The sequence below is a fragment of the Microcaecilia unicolor genome, chromosome 4, assembly GCF_901765095.1.
Source record: "Microcaecilia unicolor chromosome 4, aMicUni1.1, whole genome shotgun sequence".
In the NCBI taxonomy this organism is placed as follows: Eukaryota; Metazoa; Chordata; class Amphibia; order Gymnophiona; family Siphonopidae; genus Microcaecilia; species Microcaecilia unicolor.
The window spans coordinates 195,402,177-195,429,647 of record NC_044034.1 but is presented as its reverse complement, the minus strand read 5'-3'; the positions used below and the strand labels follow the sequence as shown (position 1 = coordinate 195,429,647).

The following is a 27,471-nucleotide window of genomic DNA, read 5'->3' as shown; positions in this document are numbered from 1 at the left end:
CATTTCTGATATAAAATGGAAATTTTGCAAGGTTTCAGACTGAAGAGAGGAAGTTTAATGCATTGAAGGAAAAAAAAGATTCTGATTTTTCAAGATTTCTCTCCGGCAGTGCAAGAGCAGCGTCGGAAGTTTTATCTGCTGTGCCTGGCTCTCAATAAACATGGAATCCGATTTATGGTGCTGTATCCTGCTCAGTTGAAAATCTTGATTCAGGGACGCTGGCAGACTTTTAAAACGGTAACAGAGGCGTGTGCCTCTCTGGCTGAAAATGGCATTAGGGTCCCTGAACAGTGACTTTTTCTGTATGTTTTATTTTATTTTTTTCTTTAAAGCCAGTTAGCACATTGTTAAGAATATAATATTTAGCCTGCTCTAATTTTGCAGGCGGACGGCAGTTGTGCTGTTAATTATCATACACGTGTTTGCTCGTTGGGGGGTGGGAGTCCCTAGCATTATTATTGGTGACCCCTGAATTCACCCGGGATTCTTTTGTAGATTGGGTGAATGGTACTGGGATTGTGTGGGGTTAAGGACGGTGTTGGGAAGGAACAGGTGTGGAAGGGAAGTTTGGGGTATGAATGCAGGGAGCAATGTTTACAAAGAACTTTCATTACTTATTTGAAGTTGGTTTCTACAAGACTACTTTGTGTTTTAGTACTACAAAGACTCCGGATGGGGGGGGGGTCCTTATGGTATAATTGTGGCCAAGAAGACTTGGGCGAGGCTGGGCGTCAGGGTCCTTAAGGTAGTATAGGATAATTTCTTAAGTTATTGCAGTTCTTTGAAACACGATGTCTGCTCGTATAGCGTCTTGGAACGTAGGGGGTATCACCTCACTGGTAAAGCGATCCAAAATATTGGGGGCATTAAAGCGACATAAGATTGACATTGCGGGCTTGCAAGAGACGTGCCTCTTGGAGGCGGAGCACGCTAAATTGCAGTGGAAGAAGTGTATTCAACACCCTCACAGGGTAGATGGGGCAGGGTTGCAGTTTTGATTAGAAAACTTCTTTGTTGGTACGGGGAGCGGAAGGGAATTTTCTGCTTTTACAGGTATGGCTTCAAGGTACGGAATTTATAATGTTAGATTTATATGGCCCTAATTAGCATGATCCTGTTTTTTTTATCAGACTTTGTTTCAACAGTGCCTGTAGTACAGCTCACTTCCCTTGTTGGTCTTAGGGCAGTGGCGTAGTCACAGGTGGGCCTGGGTGGGCCACGGCCCACCTACTTAGGGCTTAGGCCCACCTAACCGTAGCACAAGTTTAGCGGTAGCTGGTGGGGATCCCAAGCTCCGCCAGCTGAAGACTTCCACCTAATGGTAACAAAAACGCTACTCTCAACGATACCGGAACCTGCGCATGCTCAGTTTTCAGTGCATGCCTTTGCAGACTGCCAAGGTGGAAAGAAGCGTTTTCCTGCCAGCTTATTTTTTTGGTGGTGGTGATGATAGTGGTGGTGGTGGTGGGGGGAACACTTGGTGCCCACCCACTTCTTGCAAAGTGGGTGGGCCACCCACAATCTGTTGTCTGGCTATGCCCCTGTCTTAGGGTCTCTGATCCCAATATGGATTGTTCTAATCAGACCTCGCCACACTATAAAGGTAAACGTACAACTACCTTTAGTAATTTCACCAGTTCTCTTAACTTAATAGATACATGGCATGGCCTAAATCCAGGTGAACGCGATTACACTCATCATTCGAGGGCTCATGGGACATTGGCGAGATTAGATTACATTTTAGTGGACCATGCGCTCATTGAGTGGAGGAGTGGTCTAGTTGTTAGGGTGGTGGACTTTGGTCCTGGGGAACTGAGGAACTGAGTTCGATTCCCGTCACAGGCAGCTCCTTGTGACTCTGGGCAAGTCACTTAACCCTCCATTGCCCGCATTGAGTCTGCCATGAGTGGGAAAGCGCGGGGTACAAATGTAACAAAAAATAAAAATAAATAAAATTACACTAATCTCGTCTGCGGTGATAGGCCCGGAAGAGGTAGCAGATCACTCACTGGTGTGGGTCGACATGGAAATGCAAGTGGACGTGAGAGGTGGCGGGGGATGGCGTTATCCTTCTTATTTACAAACAGACCCCCATTTTCAGAAATATATTCAGGATAAATGGGCTAAATATGATCATAATGCAGTACATAATGACCAGCCCACATTATATTGGTCTGCTTCGAAAGCAGTCCTTAGAGGAGATATTATAGCGTATGTGCAGGCTCATAAGAAATGTATAGCAGCGGGAATTTTACAGTTGGAATCTCAGTTATTCAAAGCTAAACGTGCCTATATCAAGCGGCCATCCCGAATGACGTTCAAAAGCTTACATGCTACACAAGTTGCGCTTAATACAATGTTGCATGAAAAAGAATCTCACGCGGCATTGTACCGTAAGTATAGACTATCGTTTTGGTAATCGACCAGGTAAGATGCTTGCTCGATTAAAACGTGGGGAGGGCCGCGGATCGTGATAGCACTACAAGATGTGCACGGAGTATTGACTAATACATCGGAACATATTGCACAGATTTTTACAGACCATGTCACTTCACTTTACTTTACACAGCAGAAGCGCCGCCTGATGCCCAAGATCTCACAGCTTATTTGTCAGAAGTTGACTGTGCCAGAGTTATAGTTGTTAAATGCCCCGTTGCAGTTATCAGATTAAAGCTTTAAAATTATATACTGCTCCGGGCCCAGATGGATTTACGGGAGAGAATTATAAAGCTCAAGGCACTGAGTTTATTACTACTACAAACTACTACTACAAATCATTTCTATAGCGCTACCAGTCGTACATAGCGCTTCACAGTTGAACATGAAGAAAAGACAGTCCCTGAGTCAAAAGACAGTCCCTGACAGTCAAAAGAGCTTACAATCTAAATCAGGACAGACAGGACAAATAAGGGATAAGGGTAGAACAGACAGATAGGACGCATAGGGAAAAGAGACTATTGAAGAGAGGAAGACAAGATAAAGGTTACGAGCAGGTGACAAGTTAGGAATTAAAAGCAGCATCAAACAGGTAGGCCTTTAGCCCGGATTTGAAGGCGGCCATGGATGGAGCTTGACGTAATGGCTCAGGAAGTCTATTCCAGGCATAAGGTGCGGCGAGATAAAAGGAACAAAGTCTGGAGTTAGCGATGGAGGAGAAGGGTGCAATTAGGAGAGATTTGCCTAGTGAACGGAGTTCCTGGGAAGGAGTGTAGAGAGAGATGAGGGTGGAGAGGTAGTGAGGGGCAGCAGAGTGAATGCACTTATAGGTTAATAAGAGGAGCTTGAACTGTATACGGAAACGGATAGGGGGCCAGTGAAGTGACTTCAGAAGAGTGCTGATATGGGCATAGCAACTTTGGCGAAATATTAATCGTGCAGCAGAATTTTGAAGAGGAGAGAGATGGCTGAGTGGAAAACCTGTGAGAAGCAAGTTGCAATAGTCTAAGTGAGAGATGATGAGTCTGTGGATGAGGGTTCTGGTAGCGTGCTCAGAAAGGAGAGGGCGAATTTTGGCGATATTATAGAGGAAGAAACAACAGGTTTTAGCAATCTGTTGAATATGTGCAGAGAAGGAGAGGGAGGAGTCGAAGATGACCCCAAGGTTACGAGCAGATGAGACAGGAAGAATGAGGGTGTTGTCGACAGAAATAGAGAGTGGGGGAAGGGGAGAGGTTGGTTAAGGTGGGAAGATAAGGAGCTCAGTTTTGGACATATTGAGCTTCAGATGGCGGTGAGAAATCCAGGCAGATATCTTGGCCTGGATTTCTGCCGACATTTCTGGTGTGGAGAGGTAGATCTGGGAGTCTACTACTACTACTATTTAACATTTCTAAAGCGCTACTAGGGTTACGCAGCGCTGTACAATTTAACATAGGACAGTCCCTGCTCAAAGAGCTTACAATCTAAAAGACAAATGTACAGTCAGTCAAGTAGGGGCAATCAAATTGGGGCAGTCTAGATTTCCTGAAAGGTGTAAAGGTTAGGTGCCGAAAGCAACATTGAAGAGGTGGGCTTTGAGCAAGGATTTGAAGATGGGTAGGGAGGGGGCTTGGCGTAAGGGCTCAGGAAGTTTATTCCAAGCATAGGGTGAGGCGAGGCAGTTTGGGCAGAGCCTGGAGTTGGCGGTGGTGGAGAAGGGTATTGAGAGGAGGGATTTGTCCTGTGAGCGGAGGTTTCGGGCGGGAATGTAAGGGGAGATGAGTGAGGGGCTGCAGACTGAGTGCATTTGTAGGTGAGAAGGAGAAGCTTGAACTGTATGCGGTATCTGATTGGAAGCCAGTAAAGTGACCTAAGGAGAGGGGTGATGTGAGTAATCAGCGTAAAGGCGATATTGAAAACCGTGGGCTAAGATCAGGGCACCAAGGGAGGAAGTATAGATGGAGAAAAGGAGAGATCCTAGGACAGATCCTTGAGGTACACCCACTGAGAGCGGGATAGAGGAAGAGGAGGATCCACCAGATTATACACTAAACGTACGCTGTGAGAGAAAAGAACATGTATAGAATAACAACATGTATTATAATGTATAATAACATGTATAGAATGTTTGTACGTTTGGGAAGATGCCAGGTGCCCTTGACCTGGATTGGCGGGATGCAGGATGCTGGGCTTGATGGGCCTTTGGTCTTTTCCCAGTATGGCATTACTTATGTACTTAAGAAGAAAACCAGGAAAGAGCAGAGTTCTGAAATCCAAGTGAGGACAGCGTGCCAAGAAGTAGGCTGTGATCAACAGTGTCAAAAGAAGCAGAAAGATCGAGAAGGATGAGGATAGAGTAGAGCCCTTTGGATTTAGCCAGGAATACATCATTGGAGACTTTAGCAAGTGCTGTTTCAGTTGAATGAAGGGGGCGAAAGCCAGATTAGAATGGATCAAGAATAGCTTGAGAAGAAAGAAAGTCGAGGCAGCGACAGTGGACAGCACGTTCTAGTATCTTGGATAAGAAAGGGAGGAGGGAGATGGGGCGATAGTTGGAAGGAGAGGTAGGATCCAGAGAAGATTATTTGAGGAGTGGGGTGACTACGGCATGTTTGAAGGCATCAGGGACAGTCGCAGTGGAAAGTGACAGATTGAGGATATGACAGATGAAAGGGGTGACAGCAGGAGAGATAGTGTTGAGTAGATGAGTGGGGATAGGGTCAGTGGGGCAGGTGGTTAGTTTTGAGGATGAAAGAAGAAGTAAAGTTTCTTCTTCAGTGATTTCGGGAAAGGAAGAAAAGGAGGCAGGAGTAAGAGGGTTGAGAGAGTGGACTAAGGGAAGAGAGGGTGGAGGAGAGCTGGTTGTGAATTCAAGTTTAATCTTGTGAACCTTATCGTGAAAGTAATCAGCCAGTCTGGGGAGAAAGTGAAGGGGGAGTTGGAGGAGAAGGCACTTTGAGGAGAGAGTTTAGCGTGGCAAAGAGACGTCGAGGGTTCGAACCAATAGAGTTAATCAATTGATATAATAATCCTGGTTGGCAAGTTGGAGAGCAGATTGGAAGGAGGTCAGCAAGAATTTGAAGTGTATGAAGTCAGCATGGGCACAAGATTTAAGCCAAAGGCGTTCAGCAAAGCAGGCATAATAGCATAGGTGGCGGATAGTGTGAGTCAGCCAAGGCTGGGGTTTGGTATGTTTTACAGGACGAGACATGGGAGGAGCGAGAGTGTCCAGAGTACATGACAGAGTAGTATTGTAGGAAGAGACAGCCTCATTGACGGACTTGGTTGATATAGCAATACAGAAAAGATTAGAGATACTGGAGGACAGGGTAGAAGGGTTAATAGCCTGTAGATTCCTAAACGTGTTGGTTAGAATAGGATGGGACTGAGGAGGAGGGTGTCTAAGCGTGAAAGTTAAAAGATGACGGTCAGATAGGGGAAGAGTTGAGGCAAGGAAATTGGAGGGTGAGCAGTTGGAGAAGAATACAAGATCAAGACAGTGGCCATTCTGGTGATTAGGGGCGGTAGAGCACAGTTGAAGATTGAAGGAGGATGTTAAGGCAAGAAATTGAGAAGTATAAGAGTTAGAGGGGTCATTAACATGAAAGTTAAAATCCCCAAGAATGAGGAAAGGAGATGAAGATTCAAGAAAGAAGGAGAGCCAGGCATCGAAAGTGAGAAAGGAAGAGGGGGATTTAGCAGGGGGTCGATAAATGACTGCTACCCGGAGAGGTAGAGGAGAGGTAGAGGAGCGAATAGACGGATCGAGTGGATTTCGAAGGAAGAAAAGCAGCGAGACTGAGATGGAAGAATGGGTTGAAATTTATAGGAGGGTGAGAGTGGTAGCCCGTCACCGCCTTCCGCGGCCAACTGAGCAAGGAGTGTGGGAGAAGAGATAACCTCCATGACATAGGGCCGCAACTGAAGCAGAGTCTTCAGGGTAAATCCAGGTTTCAGTTATTGGCATATTATGACGAGGTGATAGAGAGTGGACGTTTTCCTATTCATGCTAATACTGCTTTGATTACACTTATTTATTTGTTACATTTGTACCTCACATTTTCCCACCTCTTTGTACCAAAACCTGGGAAAATGCCTGAAGATGTCAACTCGTACTGCCCAATATCGTTGCTGAATGTTATCAAGTTGCTTTCCAGGATACTAGTTGAGTGACTGGCCCACTGTCTCCCTAGATTAATTGGTTCTGAACAGGTAGGATTTGTACGTAACCACCAACCAGTACGCAATCTACGTAGATTGTTAATGGCGATGGCTCACTGACAAGTTACGAAGACGCCATATCCCTGATTGGGACTACCTTTTCCAAACTTTGTCTTATATGGGATTTCGTGGCTGGTACCTGCAGGCTATAAAACCCTTATATAATCAACCAAAGGCTTGTCTATTGATCAATGGTATTAGAGAACAGGAGTTTACTATTGCGAGAGGTACTAGGCAGGGGTGCCCGCTTTCTCCTTTACTTTTCTTACTTTCTTTAGAACTGTTGTTGCGGAAGCTTTCCTTAATGGATGGCGTAAAAGGGGTAACTCTTTCTACTCACCAGGTTAAAACTCTAGCCTATGCAGACGATCTGATGGCAGTATTAACAGAGACCCTTTACTTCTTTAGAGAATTTACCTGATAGCCTGAGGCATTTTGGGGAATATGCGGGTTTTTTGTTAAATTTGGATAAATCACAAGCACTACCCCTGTTTTCGGGCATGCAGAGGCAAGGGTACAGTGGTTTTCCCCTTAAATGGGCACAGGGATCGCTTAAATACTTTGGAGTACAGATAACAGAGGATCTTACACAATTATATATGTTAAATATTCAAAGTCTATTGGGGGAGACCCAGCAGAGATTAAGGTCCTGGAGGACCTCTCTCATTTCTCTGTTGGGTCGAATCACCTTATATGACATGTTTATTGTTCCTATGCCAATGGTCTTGAAGATTTCACATATAATGCCCACTGCTAAACTGGTCTGGAGATGGATTTGCATTTTCTGCCAACCTGTAATAACCCAGCTTTCGCTCCTGGTCAACTTTACTCTACTTTTCGTCAATGTTGCAGCAAGGGACTGATATACTTATTACATGTGGTGACTTTGGAAGGTAGAATCAAAACATTTGGTGACCTCCAGAAGGATTCTGCCATTCCTAACAAGGATGTGTTTTTTACGCTCAATTGAAACATTATGTGCAATCTTTGCCCTGGGAGGCGCTCACAGAAGATGTACCACACCACATAAGACACTACTTCCAAATTGGATTATGCGTGTCTGCTCGCGTTGTGGCAGAAGGATCTCCAGTTATCTTTGACTCTGTCCCAATTTAAAGCGCACATTTTGTCTATTCGCAAGAGCTCTCCTTCGGCTATTCACTGGGAACTGCAATATAAATTTGCACTTCACCGGCACATCTCCCCTCACAGGGCCTTCTGCATGGGACTTTCACCGTGGGGATCTTGGAGCAACACTGGGGCACATGTTTTGGGGGTGTTCAGTTATTGTATGGTTTTGGAAAGAACTTTTACTTCAGGTTTCCAGAATGTTGCAGATAGGTTGGCATTATGACCCTGCCTTGTTGTTTGGTTGTCCGATGTTGGGCCCCCCGACCACTCCAGGGATGACATCTTTTGTGGTTAAAGCTATAACAACAGCAAAGCAAGTCATCTTGTCAGAGTGGATATCTAACAGAAAGCCCACAATTCAACAATGGCATTCAAGAATGATATTTCTGATGAGACTAGAATGGCTGAGAGTCAGGGTCTTTGCTTCTGTTGCAGGAGAGAGATTTCAGCAATGCCTGGAGTCCCTTTTGGAATACACTGGCTCCCTCTGCTCGAAGTAGACTATTAAATGTTTAATATAAACAGGGTAACCCCCAGTTTGTCCCAGGTTCGGAGAACAAAGTGTTTCATAGACGGACAGAGATGGGTGTTACGAGGTTAGAGCATGCTATTGGTACAAAGGGGCAGTTGTTGGGCCTAGGTGCTCTGGGGGTGGGCATAAATCATAGTCATTCATTTGCGTATTGTCAGCTGGCTCATTATGTTCGATCCCTGGAACCAGGAAAGTTAGGTAGCGGGCACAGGCATCGGTTTAGAGAATTTTATGGATCAATTCCTGGGGAGCGTCTCTCGGTCTCTGGACTACAGAAGGCCCTGTGGGAGTTAGGAAGTGGTAAGGACATGGAGAATGTTCGATTACGATGGGACTTGCAACAGCCTAATTTGTGGTTGGATTTCCGGAAGCTGGTCTCGCGTATACCCACTCTGTCAGGGAACGCCAATCTGAGAGAATGTCAATATAGAATTTTATATAGAGCATATATGTCTAAGAATCAAGTGTTCCGAATAGGAGGAGCCCCGGATCCGTTGTGTTCCAAGTGCAAGCAGAGGGAGGGTACATTATTTCACTCACTTTGGGAATGCTATAAGATAAAAGCTTTATGGGGTCAAATAGCTAAGTATTTAGAGACAGTGGTACAAGTCAGGATCCAATTTACTCCCCTGGGTGTTTTGCTCAATAAATATGAGGCATTTGCACTTCAACATAAGGGCCCAGCAGTTCATTCGCAAGGCTAGTATTGTAAGGAAGAAATTAATTCTGAATGCATGGGTGAGTGACGAGCCACTGGATTATTGGCATTGGAGAAAACAACTGCATGAGCTGTTATTGCAGGAGCGAAGGGTGGTGGGGTCCTCCCCAAAGAGAAGGACAGCTTTCTTGGGAATCTGGGAATTCTATATCCAATCGTTATCATCCAAAGCCCGTAGCCTTATACTGAACCGACTGAGTTCACCACCCCAATAATTTTTTTTTCTTCTTTGTTTCTTCATTTCTTGTGGAGGGTAGGGGGTTGGGGGCGTAGAAGGGGGGGGGGGGGAGTGTTAGAAGTGGAATGACAATACTTCTTTTCCTCTAGTCACTTTGTGGTAGCAATGGTGGTAATAGCATTTGTGGTATTGCTGTAATATTTGAGTAACTATCATCTACAATTGTGGAATTATAAGTAACATAGTAGATGACGGCAGAAAAAGACCTGCACGGTCCATCTAGTCTGCCCAACAAGATAACTCATATTTGCTACTTTTTGTGTATACCCTACTCTGATTTGTACCTGTGCTCTTCAGTAGTAGAGGGAATAGGGATCGGGGGGGGGGGGGGGGGGGTTGGGGAGCCTGGGGATAAAACAGAAAACTCATTGACAACTGTAGGAGGGCACGATGATTCATCATGCGCTTGTACTGTGTTCTTTTTGAAGTTTTAGGCCTATTTGTATTGATCTTTCCGTCAACAAAAAGATTTAAACATAAATGTTTATTATAATCTGTTCTTTCACTATTTGGTTATTGTTATCATGCCCTGCAGAATTAGGGAGGTTGAGATTGTATTATAAAATTACCTACTGATGTTTATTGGATTGGATGGGGTTTTTTTCTATTAATAAAAATGATTGAACCATAATTAGTCCTTAATTTTAATTAGTTTTTATTCAATTTCTGTTTGTGTTTATTAGAAGTACTAATGTCTTCTTTTATAAATGTGCCTATTATTTTTATGCAAAGTTGTTTAACTTAGTAATGTAAGTTTATTCTAACCTATACAAGTGACAATTTTTTTAAAAAATATTACCCATCTTTATAAGTCATTTTCGTTTGTAAGTAAGATTTATAGCTTTATAGTTTTGATTTTCCATATTGTTAAATATATGTTTTTTTGTTTTTTACTGTTGTGTTTGACCATTGGTTTTATGGTTTGTTTATTGTTCTGATTTTTAACGTAGAATGTGAATTATATTTATTTGATTGTGTCATTTATACAGTTTTATTTGATTTTGTATATATAAACAATGATATTTTAAGTTATTTATGTGTTTTAATTTAGATTGCGAAGACTCCCAAGGTAGGCCAGTTGGCCGAAACACAGCAGTGTCAAGTCTTTTTTGAACTACATAATTGATTTGGACTTTTCGTGTATTTTGAGCTAAACAGTAAACTGGGACTTTTTACATCGTCTATAGACCACATTCTCGTGTCATCTTCGCTGTGTTCTTTGTGATTTTCAGTGTGTGAAGACTGGTGTTTTTCTATGTTTAAACCAACACAGCTACGATATCTGGAACTGCTACAAAACTTCAGAATCACCTGAAGCCCTCTGCAGAACTGCTCTGCTATTTTCCAATCTGAAAAAGTTCTGCAACTCTGCTCTTTCCCCCTTCCCCAATCATCATCAACATTAGCCTCTTACATGTGAGAGAGCCTTTCCCCTACCCCATCCTTGTCCCCTGGGGCATATCCCAGTGGGTAAGGAAAGGGTTGTAGTAAGGTAACAAGAAGAATGCACACAGTCCTCAGAAAAACCACAATGAAGAAAAATAAGTTTTAAAAAAACGAGGACTACAATATGAGGAGCAATGAAAGGCTTTTATTCTGTCAAATATATCTAGAATCATGAAGAAATTCGTACCTCATCTAATGATTTATCCTCCAAAGCCAATAAGTCCAGCAGTGGATTTCTCACACCTTGAGACACCATTGTCTTTAAGCCTATATAACATCAAACAAATCTTCATTTCAATATAAGATACATTTAGTATTTCCCATGAAAAACTATTTTTTTGCTTATGAGCAGCATTTCTGACAGTATGAAAATAGAAATGCACACAGGAAATACAGCAATGGTGTGAATGCCCTGCTCTCTGCTGCCTCAGTAATGATTCAGTCATTCTAAAAGGATTTTAGGGAGCAGACAGTACTTTTATTGTGCCTTGAATCCCTGGTGATTCTATAGTCTGCAAGACTGGGTACATTAAATAGTATGAATGCCAGTGGGATTTTTATGCAACATAGACACACATACATTACTAGACTATGGCCACTGAAAAACTAGAGATGTGTTGGTCTGGTACAAACTGAAAAGGAATGTAACCAGGCCTGAAATTGGGTCGTAATAAACTATTTTGGTTCCTATATCTGTGGCTTCAGTCTGGTCCTTCTGGATAGCTTCCGCTCATTTTTGTTGTAGTTACAGCCAGCCAGCCAGCTTGCTGTGATAGATTCCCCCTTCTTCTGTTTCCTCAGTAGATCTCAAAAATAGGACTTCAGGAATATGTTCTGCTGCTCACTTTGTTTCATTTCCTTTTCTCTACTACCAGCTCCTTTGATACTGGTTTCATCATACTGAAAACCTGTTTATGTTCTGTTATCTACCAGCTCCACTTGCAATTTCAGGCCTGGTTATATTCCTTTTCAGACCTCATTCAAGAATATTTTAATTAAGTTTCTATATCAATGGGTAAGGATAGGCATGCCTGCAAAACAAACACTACAACAAAGAAATGCAAAATCTAGTTGCCAGAGGATGTGGTAACAGCAGTTAACATATCTGGGTTTAAAAATAAAAAGATCTGGACAAGTTCCTGGAGGAAAAGTCCTGAGTCTTATTAAGATGGACATGGGGGATGCCACTGCTTGCCCTGGGATTGATAGCATGGAATGATGCTACTAACTGGGTTTCTGCCAGGTACTTGTGACCTGGATTGTCCGCTGTTGAAAGGATACTGGGCTAAATGGACCATTGGTCTGACCCAGTATGGCTATTCTTATGTTCTTGAGATTTGCTCCTTTTTGAAAATACAGAGGGTAGCATATCTGAACATGCAGATCTTCAAATTAGGAAATATTCTTTTGTCATACTATTTTTTCTTAAGGGAAGGGATAGGATTTTGCAGTTAGCTCACGCCTTTTTAAGTTGTAGCTCAAGAAAAGTTATATTCACGAACAGTAGGTATCTCCCTGCCCTGGAGGGCTCACAATATAAAAGCCTGTACCTGAGGCAATGGAGGGTTAAGGATGTACTGAGTGATGTGAGGAGGGTGCCACTAGACACCAGGAATTTATTGTATTTTGGGGAGGTGGTCAGGGCGGGGGGATTTGATCATGTTGGGTTCAGAGAAGGAGGGAGGCCTCTAGACTACCAGGGAGTTTTAATTTTAACCTTGGGAACAGAGGGCCGCTACACTATCCAGGATGCTTATTTTAAAGTTGGGGGTAGGGGATACTAGACTACCAGGGATTAAAAGCAGCCAGTGCAGAAAGCTGAGTCGGGGTGCAGAACCAGCAGCTTGTTTTTTTGTCAGTGTGTGAGCCAATCCCCTCCCACAGACTGAGAGGAAGTGGGACATTTGCCAATGAGCTGCAGATTATTGCCTCATTTTTAACATTCAGATGAATGCTCATTGCTTCTGCATACCTGTGGAATTTTTAATTATTAATTTTACAGAAGAAGCCATGCACTGAGCCAGCTCTACCACATGGCTTTCTGCATCAGCCCCTATGAGAGACCCTTACAGTTCCCGACACCTACTCAGGCTCCCATATACAATATCTGATCAACAGCTTTCTGCTTGGTCAAATCATGTGATAATTCATTTTGTTAGGATGCTTCTTAATACCAATGACCTTCATACACGAATCGATAGATTGTTATAGCTCTTTATAGAGGCATCTCTTCCTCCTCCTCTTGGAAAGTCTGAAATTACTCCAAAATACTGCTGTTAGGCTCCTAACAATGCACAGAGATTTGAGCATGCATCTCCCCTTTTCGCTGCCCAACCCAGTCTTACTTCTTTCTTTTAGACATTTGTACTCAAGTATCCCTTCATTCTCCAATCTTTTAGCCCCTCACCAATTTCCACACCTCCTCCATTTGCAGTCTACTCATTATCCCCTCACCCAGGGCTATCCTTTGGTTGGCCTTTGTCTCCTTAGCCCTTTCCCTCTGAAATTCTTTACCACCTCCTCTATGAACAGAATCATCTATAACAAGATTCAAGATCAGTCTAAAACCCCTCTTCAAGACATTTCTTGGACTCAGATCCCTTCATTTGATTTGGATTGGTGGGGTGTCAGATTGCTTTGTCTATTTTACATTTTTATATACTGCTTACAAGTTAAAAACTATTGAAGTGCTGTACAATTATAACCACCTTATTATCCTTCCCCATTCATCCGCAAACCCTTTCAAAAAATATTAAAGGCCATTTATTCCCTCCCCCTTTCCCCTCCACCTATACAAAGCAGCACACAGAGCTCAAAGAACTGGGGTATAATCTAACAATAACGTCATTTCCCCCGTGTGACTGCAATATTGACCCTCTCTTTAAACACCCCCCCCCCCCCCCCAGTTGGCTCCCCAGGTAGGGAGCCGACAACCAATGGTCCCTCTAATACACTACATGGAAATAACAAGGTTTTAAAAAGTTTTCATAAAGACCCTATAATGATCTATTTGCAGAGCTAAGCAGATAATTTATTCCACAACATGGGGCAGCTACAAAGACGGCTCTCTCTCTATCAAATACTTTGAATATTCAATTCTTGTATACCACTAATATCCCCTTTCCAGTGTTCAGTGTGGTTTACATGCTAGGTGAGAGAAAGGCAAATAATGTTAGTATGAGGGTATGAGCAACATAAACCATTGGTGTAATGCACAAGACTAAAAACATTAAAGGAAAGGATAATGGATGATACTAGGAAGTAGACGTCATGATGGATTATTAGGAATATGTTGTAAAGACGGAACTACTAACAGCAAACCTTGACTCAAAGGAGGGGGCAAGCAGGAGAACACAACACCAACTTTTAGGACAGGTATAAAATGACCCTCATAATATAAAACCTAAACACAAAATTTTGAATCGAACCCTTGATTCCAGTAGGAGCCAATATAGCTTCTCCAATGAACAGCCAGCAGAAAACCATGGAGGAAGCTTTAAAAAAAAAAAAATTAGACATACTTGGCATAGGTTGGTAGCTAGCATGAAGCACAGGTAGTTTTGTGGTTCATCCTCTAATGCCACAATTATGTATCTGCTTTGGTACTAAACAAAATGATCATTCAATTTCTTTGATGAAAATCAGAAAAAATCTGAATAATTGCTTTATAAATTTATAAACCTTCTAAAACCAAAGCCTACATTTGAGTACTAAAGAAATATGTATTAAAATTATATCAATCAAAAAGAATGATGATTTAAATTTCTAATCAGGTATCATATATACGCACATACAAAAGCAATACAAATAAATACACAATTAAAAATATTACAAATATTCATAATAAAACAGCAGAAAAAAAATGAAAACCTGAAGAAGATCAAACCCTCCATCTCCCAACTAAGTAGCTATGGGAAATGCTTGCTAAAAAGCTAAGTTTTAATACTGTTTATAAATTGGGAAAGACAGACGTAATATGAACTAATAGTGTTCCACAAACATGCAATTATGACTTTAAATGCTCTATCATGTGGGGTGTTTTTGTTTAAATCAGTGGAAAGGCATAAGCTAATCAGCTCTGCTTGCTTCTCTAGGTGTATACACCTAGCACCACTCCTTGGGAGGATCTCAACTCATAACGTGGATTAAAAATACGCATACAAGCCTCACTATGAACCTAGGTCATGCAAATGTGTAAAAAGCAGAAGACAATGGTTGATAACACACCTGCAGCTGATCCAAATTATTAAAGACAGAGCAGACTGAACTGCTGTGTGATTGCTGTGTACTTGTTTTATAGGTTTCACTTTGCACTCTGACCTGTGCTCATACCAGTTTTCTACTGCTGAAGGCTCCGTCTACCCGAGTAACATTTCAGTGTGCACTCTCTGACCTGTGCTTGTATTCTTCCACTAAGACTCGGCCTACCCAAGTGACGTAAGCCTCCACTCAAAGACTCTCATATTATTTAAGAAAAGTACCTGCGGCATTTTGCTTCACTTTAAATGTGTTTCTGTGTAATTGCTGTGTACTTGTTTTTTTAGGTTTCACTGTGCACTCCTGACCTGCGCTCAGGCTGGTTTTCTCCCGCTGAAGGCTCCACCTACCCAAGGGGGGCCTGCACTAGCGTCAGCATGTTTTTGACGTGCACTGAGGCCCCCTTTTACTGCAGCGGTGCTGCACGATTACTGCTGGTTAAGCACTGGCGCTACAAAAATATATTCTTGTCGTGCTGGAAATGGTGTGTGTTATGGGTGGGAACTACCACCAGACTCCTGCAGTAGCCTGGTGGTAGTTCCAGATTGGCACACGGCAACCCACTGCCACACGCCAACCCTAAAGGGCCCCCAAGTGATGTAAGCCTCCACCCAAAAGCTCTCACAGTATTCAAGAAAAATACCTGTGGCGTTTCAAGCTGCTGGCGTCTGCTGAAGGTGTGCACCCAATCAGCTTGTGCTCTTTGGGCAAGCTCCTTGGGGCGAGGTTTCGAATTGGCTGCCCTTTTCCAGATTCCCTTTCTCTCCTTCTGGTCTTCATTAACCAGAAGCACTATGGCCTACTTTTGGCGCTTGCCTTTTTACCTTCTGTTAGCCTTCTGAATTTGTTGACTGGTTTGCAGGAGTTTCCTAATACTTCATGACTCCTAGAAGTATGAGCAATTCCAGTAATTTGGGGTTCTCTCATGCCTCTTGCTGTCATCAGCCTCCCAGACTTAGTATATTATTGCCTATCAAACTTACTACTCTCCCCCGTTCCATTTCTAACCCCCTAATGGTGGCTTTTATCAGCTGCTGCTCGATCTGGTCAAAAACTACTACTACTACTACTACTATTTAGCATTTCTATAGCGCTACAAGGCATACGCAGCGCTGCACAAACATAGAAGAAAGACAGTCCCTGCTCAAAGAGCTTACAATCTAATAGACAAAAAATAAATAAAGTAAGCAAATCAAATCAATTAATGTGAACGGGAAGGAAGAGAGGAGGGTAGGTGGAGGCGAGTGGTTACAAGTGGTTACGAGTCAAAAGCAATGTTAAAGAGGTGGGCTTTTAGTCTAGATTTAAAGGTGGCCAAGGATGGGGCAAGACGTAGGGGCTCAGGAAGTTTATTCCAGGCGTAGGGTGCAGCGAGACAGAAGGCGCGAAGTCTGGAGTTGGCAGTAGTGGAGAAGGGAACAGATAAGAAGGATTTATCCATGGAGCGGAGTGCACGGGAAGGGGTGTAGGGAAGGACGAGTGTGGAGAGATACTGGGGAGCAGCAGGTTAGTAGAAGAAGTTTGAACAGGATGCGAAAACGGATAGGGAGCCAGTGAAGGGTCTTGAGGAGAGGGGTAGTATGAGTAAAGCGACCCTGGTGGAAGACGAGACGGGCAGCAGAGTTTTGAACCGACTGGAGAGGGGAGAGGTGACTAAGTGAGAGGCCAGCAAGAAAGCCCTCTGTTGAAGGATTTCATTGCCCAAACTAAAGTCCAGATTCTCTTCTTAACAGAAACTTGGCTGAAAAGAGGTGAGGAGCACTATCCCTCTAATAAGCTTGTGGATACCTTTTTACTGCTCTCTCAGCTTCTTTCAATATTTTAGCTCCGCTTAAGTATCATCCTCCCTCTTCCTGGCAACATTGCCCTTGATATCACAGCAGTTTGCCCCTATTAAAAGTGAGCACATAGGGCCGAACGTCTCTGGCACAAGACTCAGTCCCCAGCTGATTATGAACATTGCCAATCTTGCCACTGTAAGTTCAACTATCATTTTAAGCAATCCAAAGCTTCACACTTCTGCCGGCACATTTTAAACAGGTTCTTACCCTTTCAAGGAGTTATTTTCTGTATTTCGGTCATTGACCACTCCACCTTCACCGGCTACATTATCACTCAGACCCTCAGCTGAAACTCTCATTTAACTTCTTTAGTTCTAAAGTATCCTTTCTTAGAGTTATAGTGCAGACCCAGTCACAAGCCATTCTTCCCACTCCTATCCCCCTCTCAGGTAATTTCCCCCTCAGCTTTTCCTCCCTCTGAATGGTCCTCTGTCCAATTACTCACCTTGACCTCACTTTCTCATACTCTCATGCAGACGAATCCCACAACCTGTGCACTTGATCTTATTCCATCCTTGTGGTTTAAACTACCCAAGATAAACCTTCTTCCATCTGTCCTCACTGTGCTGAGCTCCATGTTTATCCTCCAGTGATTTTCTCTCTACTTGGAAAATAGTGTTGGTTCATCCTATGTGTAGCATTGTCCGAGAGAACCCAAACAGGGCGTTCCCACAACTCCTGCAGAACCAAGTAAATTGCTTTCAGCTCCAGACTGTTTATGGACCAGGTCGCTTAGGTCTGTCTGATTGAGACAATGAGCTCCCCAACTGGACAGGGATGCATCTGATGTAACAATCCGGATGCCCGTGAGCAGGTTCACCTGGACTAGCCACCAGCTCATTGCTGCCTTGAGCCGGAGAGGACCATGGAACTCGGACTGTGAAGTCCTCCAAGACTCCAACAACTGAGTAGATACAATTGGAGCAGTCGCATGTGGCTCCTGGCCCATACGACCCCATCTAAGGTGGATGCCACCTGCACATAATCCCAGGTCCGCGGTGCCGGATCAGAAACAAACTGCATAACTGGCCCTGCAGTCGAAGACTGCAAGTAGACAGAAGGGATACTGTCCCAACCTGGGTGTCGAACGATATGCCCAGATATTCCAAAGACTGCGAGGGATGCAGGTGGCACTTGGGGAAATTGATCACCCACCTGAGTGACTGCAGAAGGCTGATCACCCTGTCCATTGCTCTCCAGCTCTCCTCGTAAGACGATACCCAAATGAGCCAGTCGTCTAAGTAGGGATGTACCTTAATCCCCTCCTGAGCACGCTGTTTTGTTACTCAGTGGCTTTACAAGACAGGAGACAAACGAAGGATTGTTTCTCTCTCTCCAGTGTTTAATATTACACTGCAACATCAGAGATTGATCAAGACCCCTGAGGCAAGCCGTAGGGCCGAAACACGGCCGTGTCGGGTCGTTTTTTTTTAGTATTTTCAGTTGTTATAGTTTTTTTCGATACTCTTTTTGTTATCCTCCTTGGATTGTCCTCACTTTTTTCTTTTTTGCATCTCACGGTTTCGTGAGGGTTTTGTTCCTCCTTTTTGGTTGTTTCGTATTCTCCCTACCCGCCACAAAATTCGATTCCCACCGTATCAAAGCAAGTGAAGACATCCGATCTAGCTGACCCCACCGTTTCCATACTGTTTCCCAGATCCCCACCAAATGCCTTACAAACGGATTCTGTATCCCAAATGATACTACTCCCATTCTGTCAGAGGTCCACAAACAAGAGCTCAATGGACAATGAGGAAAATAAGATTGCTCCACCAAAACAGCCAGCTTAGATTTCCCCTTCTCCCAATCTAAGATCAGACGGAGTTCAGCAGCCAAATAGTACCATTCAATGTTAGGTACTGCTCTCCCATCTAGCTCAGGAGCCCCCCCCCCCACACACACACACACACAGAACCCTTTCCGCCAAGCGGGGGCATTTATCACCCCAAATAAACTGAAAGTAAGAACCCTGCAAACGTTTAAGCACTCATCTCAGTACCTCAACAGGCCCCCACCATGAAAGCCATAATCCCTTCCAGCGTAACAATTCAACCCAAATTAACTTACCATAATTCAGAAAGAATACCCTACCCAAGGCCTTCAGAATTTGAATTCCTAAATAGCAAATGCTATGAGAGGCCTATTTAAATGCAAAAGCAGCTCTCAATCTACCTTCCTCCATTTGGGATAAAGAAATCCTCAAAATTTCACTTTTATCCATATTAATCTTTAAATCTGCAAACCTCTCAAATTCCCTGAAAACCTCCAGCACAATGGGCAATGTTAAACCGGGGCCTTTAATATAGAGTAACACATCACCCGCGAAGAGGGCTATGCGATGTTCCCCCCCCCCCCCCCCCCCCCCCAACCATAATACCCCGAATGGCCGGATGCTGACTTATCAACTCTGCCAAAGGCTCTATATAAAGTGCAAATAAAAGGGGTGACAAGGGACATATCCCTGCCTAGTCCCTCTTCCAACTGGGAAAAAGGATGTATATGCCCCATCGATGTTAAAACACGCCTTCGGAGCTGCATACAATGCCTCTATGCAGGTACAAAAATTAACTCCAAGACCCATGCGATGTATCACCCCTCGCAAAAACAGCCAACTAACTCAGTCAAAAGCCTTCTCTGCATCCTTGGCCAAGAAAGCCACACCAGAAAAGGAATTCTGCGCTTCCCAGATCAAATGGCAGGTACACCTAATACTATCACCTACCTGCCACCTAGGGATAAACCCAGATTGATCTATATGAGCCAACTGCGGCAACATCCTAGCCAGTCTGTTAGCCAACACCTTAGCCAGGATCTTTGCATCAACATTCAAGAGAGATAAAGGTCTATAGGATCCACACAAAGTGAGATCCTTCCCTGGTTTGGGCAGAACTGTTACACCTGCCTCAGACATAGATTGTGGTAAACCATTACCAGCCAGGACTCCATTACCCACCCTTACCAAAAAAATCCTCTAACTCCCCCACAAAGTACTTATAAAACCTTGCCGTAGTCTGATGGGTTCTCCCAGCTGTGCCCTCTCTGATTCATTAAGTCTTTTTAGAGGGATAGAATCCAAATATTGAGCTATCGCCTTGGCCGATTCTCCATCTGATGCTCGATATAAATCCCGAAAATATTTCAGAAAAAAATTTTGAATTTCGGAGTTGGTATACTGCCTTATCTTTTGAATAGGGGACCTCACTCTCCGAGCCCGAAGATAACAAGCTAACATAGCACTCAACTTATTAGCAAATTCAAAGTATTGCTGCTTAAGTTTAGGTCTCATAAAATCTACCTCCACTATCTGAAGCTGTGCCAGTTCCCCTCTCACTGTTTTCATCTCTTCTCAGATCTGCGGTGTAGGTGCCCGCTTATGTTGGTTTTCTAGGTGCACTAACCTAGCGCGCAAACTAAGTGAAAGTTGCCCGTGTTCCCTCCTCTTCTGTGCCCCCCATTTAATCAAGGTTCCCCCCGGACCACTGCTTTCAAAGCATCCAAGACACCATCATTTACTTCCCCATTGTCATTAAGCTGCCAAAACTCTCACATAGTGTAACAAACCTTTTCCTGCACTCTCTCCTCCCCCACAATTCATTAATTCTCCAGAAACCTCGTCTCCTAGAATTACCTATTCCACTAAGCTTAATCCACACTGGAGCGTGGTCCGAAATTTGTATATTACCAATAGTAGCCTCTCCCACCATGCCCCACCCACTGCGGTGAATCCACAGCCCATCAATACGAGTGTAAGTCTGAGTAGCATGGGAACAAAAAGTACGCTGCACTCCATGTAGCAATCTCCAGCAATCCACCACTTCTAAAGTCTGTAAAAAATGCAGCAATGCTTTGCGACTGAGACCGCTATAATGCCCACCCCCAGTCGCGCATCCAGGGCAACGTTAAAATTGTCACCCACCACCACCATCTGTCCTCTAACAAATCCCAGCAGTTTGGAAGAATAGCATCTGACCCATATTCAGGGCATATAAATTAATCAATGTGAGCTCCTTGCCTTGCAGAAGTCCACACAGGGCCACACATCTGCCACTCGAGTCACAAAACTCCTTCTGTGTAGTGAAGCCACAATTCTGCCTAAGTAGAATATTAACTCCCCCAGTCCGTTTAACTCTTGTCCCCTGATGGACCACCACCTCCCTAAAGGGCCTCCAATGTAACATATGGACATCTCGCGGTCTCATAGCAAATGACAGCAGATAAAGACTTTTACAGGTCATCCAGTCTGCCCAACAAGATAAACTCATTTACATGGTATGTGATACCCGAGTTTGATTTATCCTTGCTTTTCTCAGGGTACAGACCGTAGAAGTCTACCCAGCACTGTTCTTGTACTAAGTTATGGAGCTAGCATCGAAGCCCCTTAAAATGCTTTTCTTGCAAAAATACCACATCCCACTGCAGTCTACTAAGCTCCTTAAAAACCAAACTGCACTTGCACGGATTATTAAGTCCATTCACATGCCAAGTCCCCACCATTATTGAATCCCCTTTGCCACCCCCTGCGTTCCCTCCTTCCAACCAAGATTACTCATAGGAGTAAGCCCCCTATTACCCCCCCTTTTGTTGACCCTTTCCCCCTCTCTGACCCCATCCCAATTCCCCACCCCTATCCACCCCCTCCCCTCCCATCTGCTGATCTCATCCCAATCAGATCAGCCATCCCCAGAGGAATGAACGCACTCTCCAGAAAGCTTGCACCTCTACCAAAAAATTCCTGAAACACCCCCCCAATACATAACACCTTGTAACTCTCCCACTACCCATACCCCCTACTTCCCCCTCACTTCAGTTCATACATTCACCCAGGCACTGCACAACAACCAATAGGATTACAACCCTCCCCTTATTGTCAAAACAGTTTCTGCCCTCTGGAACCCACCACATAGTCTCCTCCCCTCCCCATAAAAAGGGGGGGAGGGGAAAAGGCACAGAAGCAAGGGAAAGCATACGATCAAAATGATAAACTTCAAGGTTCATTAAAACCGAATTTTCCTTGAAAGAGGAAGTTCATCAAGTCACATGCTTGTAAGTTTTTTTTCCCTCGGCCCACAACGTGCTGCCATACCGAGTTCGTTCTGGGTTCCATAGATGTCACAGCATGCTTAACCTGTTCTGGGACCATGGTGCACCCCAGAGTCCATAGTGCTGTCCAAGCTTCATCCGGTCTCTTCAACTTCCATGATTTCTCCTCCACAAAGGAGTTACTTGTACCGAATCCCCTGAGACCTCAAACTCAGTAACCTCCCAAAAAGATCTGCGTTTTTGGATAGTAGACCACGCCAAGTCCTGGTACACCCCTATCTTACAATTTTTCCAAAGAATTTCCTTCTGTTGTCTTGCTTTGGCAAGTATTCGCTCCTAAGTATGGTAATCTGCAAAACATACTACGTCTCTTGGGGAAGAGTCTCGTTGAGGGTCCAAAGCCCGGTGCGCCCTCTGTATATGGAGCTCCACTTGCTGATCTTCACCAGCAGAGGTTAACAGATAAGATTTAACTCTTGAATTACTGTCTCACAATTGCTGAAGAGGTCAGTTTCGGGAATCTCTTTAAATTGCAAGTTACACCTTGGAGATCTGTTTTCCAGATCTGCCATCTCTTCCTTCAGCTGCTGAATTTTCAAATTGTCCGTAGACACTGCTTTGTGAAGCACTCCTATATCGCTTTTAAGAGCACCGAGCCCATCCTCAACTTCACTTATTTGGGTGCCCAGTCCCCGATTTCAGCTTTAATATCTTTTAAAATGTCTTGCACATCCTTACGGACCCCCGCCAAGTCTGTTTTCAATTCCTGGAACCAGCTCACCACATCAGACTTAGTTATCTCTCCAATATCCGCCGAGACCTCGTTGCAGGCTTCATCCACCGAGTCAGAGGGAATCGGCACCATCTTTTTTACACTCGATCCTGGCCCCGCCGGGTCCGGCTTCAGTTTCTCGCTCTGTTCTACCAAATATCTGAACCTTTCCAAGCTCTTCTTCAGCAGCATGATTCTGGGACCACTCCAACAACAATTCCAACTTTTAAAAGCTAAATAATGTCCTGGGAACTGCTTTGTTCTTCAATAGCCCCAACAGAGCCATGCAACTATGCTGTCATCCTGGATAGTGACGTCACTTCCTCTCTAAGGAATCCTATTTCAATAGTATGTCTTAAAAAGTGTGGACTCTGGGAATGTCTTCCTTTCTAAAAATGCAAGATTTAAGACAGATACAACAAAGATGATGTTCTACTCCATGTGGAAACTCAAAAGAGTAAAACCTTTCTTCCCAAGAGCCATTTTTCGCAACCTGGTACAGTCAATGTTACTAAGTCACCTGGACTATTGCAACGCACTCTACGTTGGCTGTAAAGAACAGACCATCAAGAAAGTTCAGACAGCCCAGAATACCGCAGCCAGACTCATATTTGGAAAAACAAAATATGAAAGTTCAAAACCCCTAAGAGAGAACCTGCACTGGCTCCCACTAAAAGAACGTACTACATTCAAGATCTGCACGATGATTCATAAAATCATTAACGGAGATGCCCCGACCTACATGCTAGATCTTGTGGACCTACCTCCCAGAAATGCTAAAAGATCTGCCCGCACATTTCTTAATCTACACTTCCCCAACTGTAAAGGATTAAAATACAGACTAACACATGCATCCAGCTTTTCCTACATGAGCATGCAGCTGTGGAATGCACTACCAACTAACCTGAAAACAATTAACGATATAACCCACTTTCGCAAATCTCTGAAAACCTCTCTCTTCAACAAGGCCTACCACGAGAATCCATAGCTTAATTTATAACACTTCACCACTCTTCCCTTATTCAGAACGTCTTCCTTCTATACTGTTTGCCTAGCTCTTTTTTGTCATCCTCTTTGTAACACCAATTGTATCTTTACCCTGGAATGGCGATGCCATAACAGATCTCTGTAAGCCACATTGAGCCTGCAAATAGATGGTAAAATGTGGGATACAAGTGCAATAAATAATAAATAATAATAAAATATTGCTCTCTGAGCATGTGTACACGTCTCCCTTCCACATACCTCCATATATACTCAAATATAAAAAATTAAATCACGTGATGGAAACTACACAAAGAAATTCAAGATGACAATGTTGAACTAGTCTAGTCTCAACTTTGTTCAGTAAAACAAATACCATATTCTGTGTTTGTTTTCATATCCTCACAAAAAAAATGGTTTGTACCCTGGTAGTATAAAATGGGGATCATTTTCAAAGCACTTAGACTTATAAAGTTACGTGGCGGGGCATTTTCGAAAGACACGTCTAAGTTTTGTTGAGGACATCCTCACAAAACGTCCCCATCCAGGGGCAGGGAAACCCGTATTTTCGAAACAAGATGGATGTCCATCTTTCATTTCGATAATACGGTCAGGGACGCCCAAATCCTTAAATTTGGTCATCCTTAGAGATGGTTGTCCCTAGACTTTGTCGTTTCTGATTTTCGGCAATAATGGAAACCAAGGACGTCCATCTCAGAAATGACCAAATGCAAGCCATTTGGTCATGGGAGGAGCCAGCATTTGTAGTGCACTGGTCCGCCTGACATGCCAGGACACCAACCGTACACCCTAGGGGGCACTGCAGTGGACTTCATAAATTGCTCCCAGGTACATAGCTCCCTTACCTTGTGTGCTGAGCGCCCCCCCCCCCCTAAAACCAATTACCGACAACTGTACACCACTACCATAGCCCTTACAGGTGAAGGGGGGCACCTAGATGTTGGTACAGTGGGTTTGTGGTGGGTTTTGGAGGGCTCGCTGTTTCCTCCACAAACGTAACAGGTGGGGGGTCCTGGGTCCGCCTGCCTGAAGTGCACTGCACTCACTAAAACTGCTCCACAGACCTGCATACTTTTGTGATGCACTTGAGTATGACATCTGAGGTTGGAAATCAATATTTTTAATGATGTTTTTTTGAGGGTGGGAGGGGGTTAGTGACCACTGGGGGAGTAAGAGGAGGTCATGCCCTATTCTCTCCGGTGGTCATCTGGTCATTTCGGGCACCTTTTTGTGCCTTGGTCGTAAGAAAAACACGACCAGGTAAAGTCATCCAAGTGTTCGTCAGGGACGTCCTTGTTTCTTTCGATTATGGGTCGAGGACGTCCACGTGTTAGGCACGCCCAAGTCCCGCCTTCGCTATGCCTCCGATACACCCCCCAGAACTTTGGCCGTCCCTGCGACGGAAAGCAGTTGGGGACGTCCAAAATCGGCTTTCGATTTTACCGATTTGGACGACCCTGGGAGAAGGACGCCCATCTTCCGACTTATGTCGAAAGATGGGCGTTCGTCTCTTTCGAAAATGAGCCTAATAGTAACCTATGGAACTTTGTAAGTATAAGTGCTTTGAAAATACACCTAAATATTAATTTATGTTGTGAATGGTCTGTATCAACCACAGCACTGAAACTTAAAGCTCACTTTTCTGTAGCGCTTTATGGGCGGGGGGGGGGGGGGGGGATGTTCTGTGCGTTCTGGTTGGATTTCTATCCGACGGGAGCTCCTTATTTTCTATTGTGGGATGGTGTTGTGAGTTTTCTACAATATTCAAGTTTGCTCTTGGGATCCATGGTGAGGCTGGGCTTTTCCCACTCCACACGTTCACACTACGATTTTATCCCATTACTATTAGGTCGTGGCAACCTCTGCCTGCTGTTTGATATCTTGGAACGTGGGAAGCATCACCTTCCCAACAAAACAAACTAAAATACTGAACACTTTGAAGTGTCATCAAGCAGACTTTGTGTTTAACTGATGAAGAACACATGAAGCTGAAACGACAATGGATGGGGGAGGTATTCTATGCTTCCACTGGGGGACGACATGGAGGAGTTGCAATCTTGTTTAGAAAGACCCTTGCTTACAAAGCTACTTTGATTTTTCGGGCTTCAGATGGTAGATTAAGGGTTTGGGTACAGGGTAAAGAATTTAATTTGTTGGTTGTATATGGCCCCCACTCCACATGCAGCTGATTTTTATCCTGATCTGTTAAAAATAAACTGTTACTCTATCAGCAGAGTGGACTCATGGTAGGAGATAAGAATTTAGTAATGGCTCCTGTCCTAGATCGCTTGGGGGACCAATGGTTCCTGGCACTGGGGGGCACCGAGTACTTCATAATTTTGCACTGGTACTTGATCTTGTTGACCCCTGGCACCTCCTTCAGCCATCAGAGAAGGACATTACACACATCTTGGGTACATAACACAAATGCCAGAGTGGATTATATCCCTGTCTCTACTCCACTGTTTTCCTCAATACAGTTGGCAATGGTCGGTCCGGTAGAGATCTCTGACCACTGCTTAGTTTGAGTGGATGTTAAGGCTCCTGTGGTGTGACATTCAACTAATGGGTGGCGTTTTCCCAGCTATTTAGCTCGTAAGTCTGAGTTTTTTAAATATTTGGTAAATGGACTGTTTTTTGTGGTTAATAATGCATAGCATGAATCCCAACCAATGTTATTCTGAATAACGGCTAAGGATGTGCTCCGGGGAGATATTATGGCTTTTGTTAGTCGCAGAAATAAGATCATAACCTCCAGTATAGTGCAGCTGGAGAAGTGATTGCAACGGGTGAAATATGCTTGTGTTCCTGTGCCCCAAAAGAAGGAGCTCTTAGTTTCCTTACAGACATCCTTAAATATGCTGATTCATGAACACACTGCGCATAGTCTGCTGTACAGGAAATACAAATTTCACAGATATGACAATAAATCTGGGAGATGATTATCTCAAGTTGTAAAGGCATTGGGGGGGGGGGGGGGGCTCTCGGGTGATTGCAACGCTCAAGGACCTGACAGGGGTCTCTACCACTAATAAAGACTGCATTGTGAAAATCTTAATTGCTAATTTTCGTACTTTGCAAGCAGATCCTCCGTCAATTACTGTATCTTACTACTACTTATTTCTATAGCGCTACTAGACGTACGCAGCGCTGTACACTTGAACATGAAGAGACAGTCCCTGCTCGACAGAGCTTACAATCTAATTAGGACAAACAAGAGATAAGGGAATATTAAAGTGAGGATGAGAAAATAAGGGTTCTGAACAAGTGAATAAGGGTTAGAAGTTCAAAGCAGCATCAAAAAGGTGGGCTTTTAGCTTAGATTTGAAGACGGCCAGAGATGGAGCTTGAAATACCGGCTCAGGAAGTCTATTCCAGGCATATGGTGCAGCAAGATAAAAGGAACGGAGTCTGGAGTTAGCGGTGGAGGAGAAGGGTGCAGATAAGAGAAATTTACCCAATGAACGGAGTTCCTGGGGAGGAATGCAGGGAGAGATGAGAGTGGAGAGGTACTGAGGAGCACTTATAAGTCAATAAGAGGAGTTTGAACTGTATGCGGAAATGGATAGGAAGCCAGTGAAGTGATTTGAGGAGAGGGCTAATATGAGCATAACGACACTGGCGGAACATTAGTTGTGCAGCAGAATTTTGAACAGATTAAAAAGGAGAGAGATGGCTAAGTGGGAGACCTGTGAGAAGCAAGTTGCAATAGTCTAAGCGAGAGGTGTTGAGAGTGTGGATGAGGGTTCTGGTAGTGTGCTCAGAAAGGAAAGGGCAAATTTTGCTGATATTATAGAGAAAGAAATGACAGGTTTTAGCAGTCTGCTGAATATGTGCAGAGAAGGAGAGGGA

General features: G+C 43.9%; 1 protein-coding gene across 7 annotated transcripts in view; it reads right to left on the bottom strand.

Moving 5' to 3' along the window:
• The window catches only part of GTF2H1 (general transcription factor IIH subunit 1), a 1,055,813-nt gene that overhangs the window by 96,358 nt on the left and 931,984 nt on the right, over positions 1-27,471 (bottom strand). For all 7 annotated transcript variants that reach the window (XM_030201095.1, XM_030201094.1, XM_030201089.1 and 4 more), the window contains exon 7: positions 10,892-10,971. In XM_030201095.1, coding sequence (XP_030056955.1) covers positions 10,892-10,971 — 80 coding nt within the window. The remainder of the gene's footprint in view (positions 1-10,891; positions 10,972-27,471) is intronic.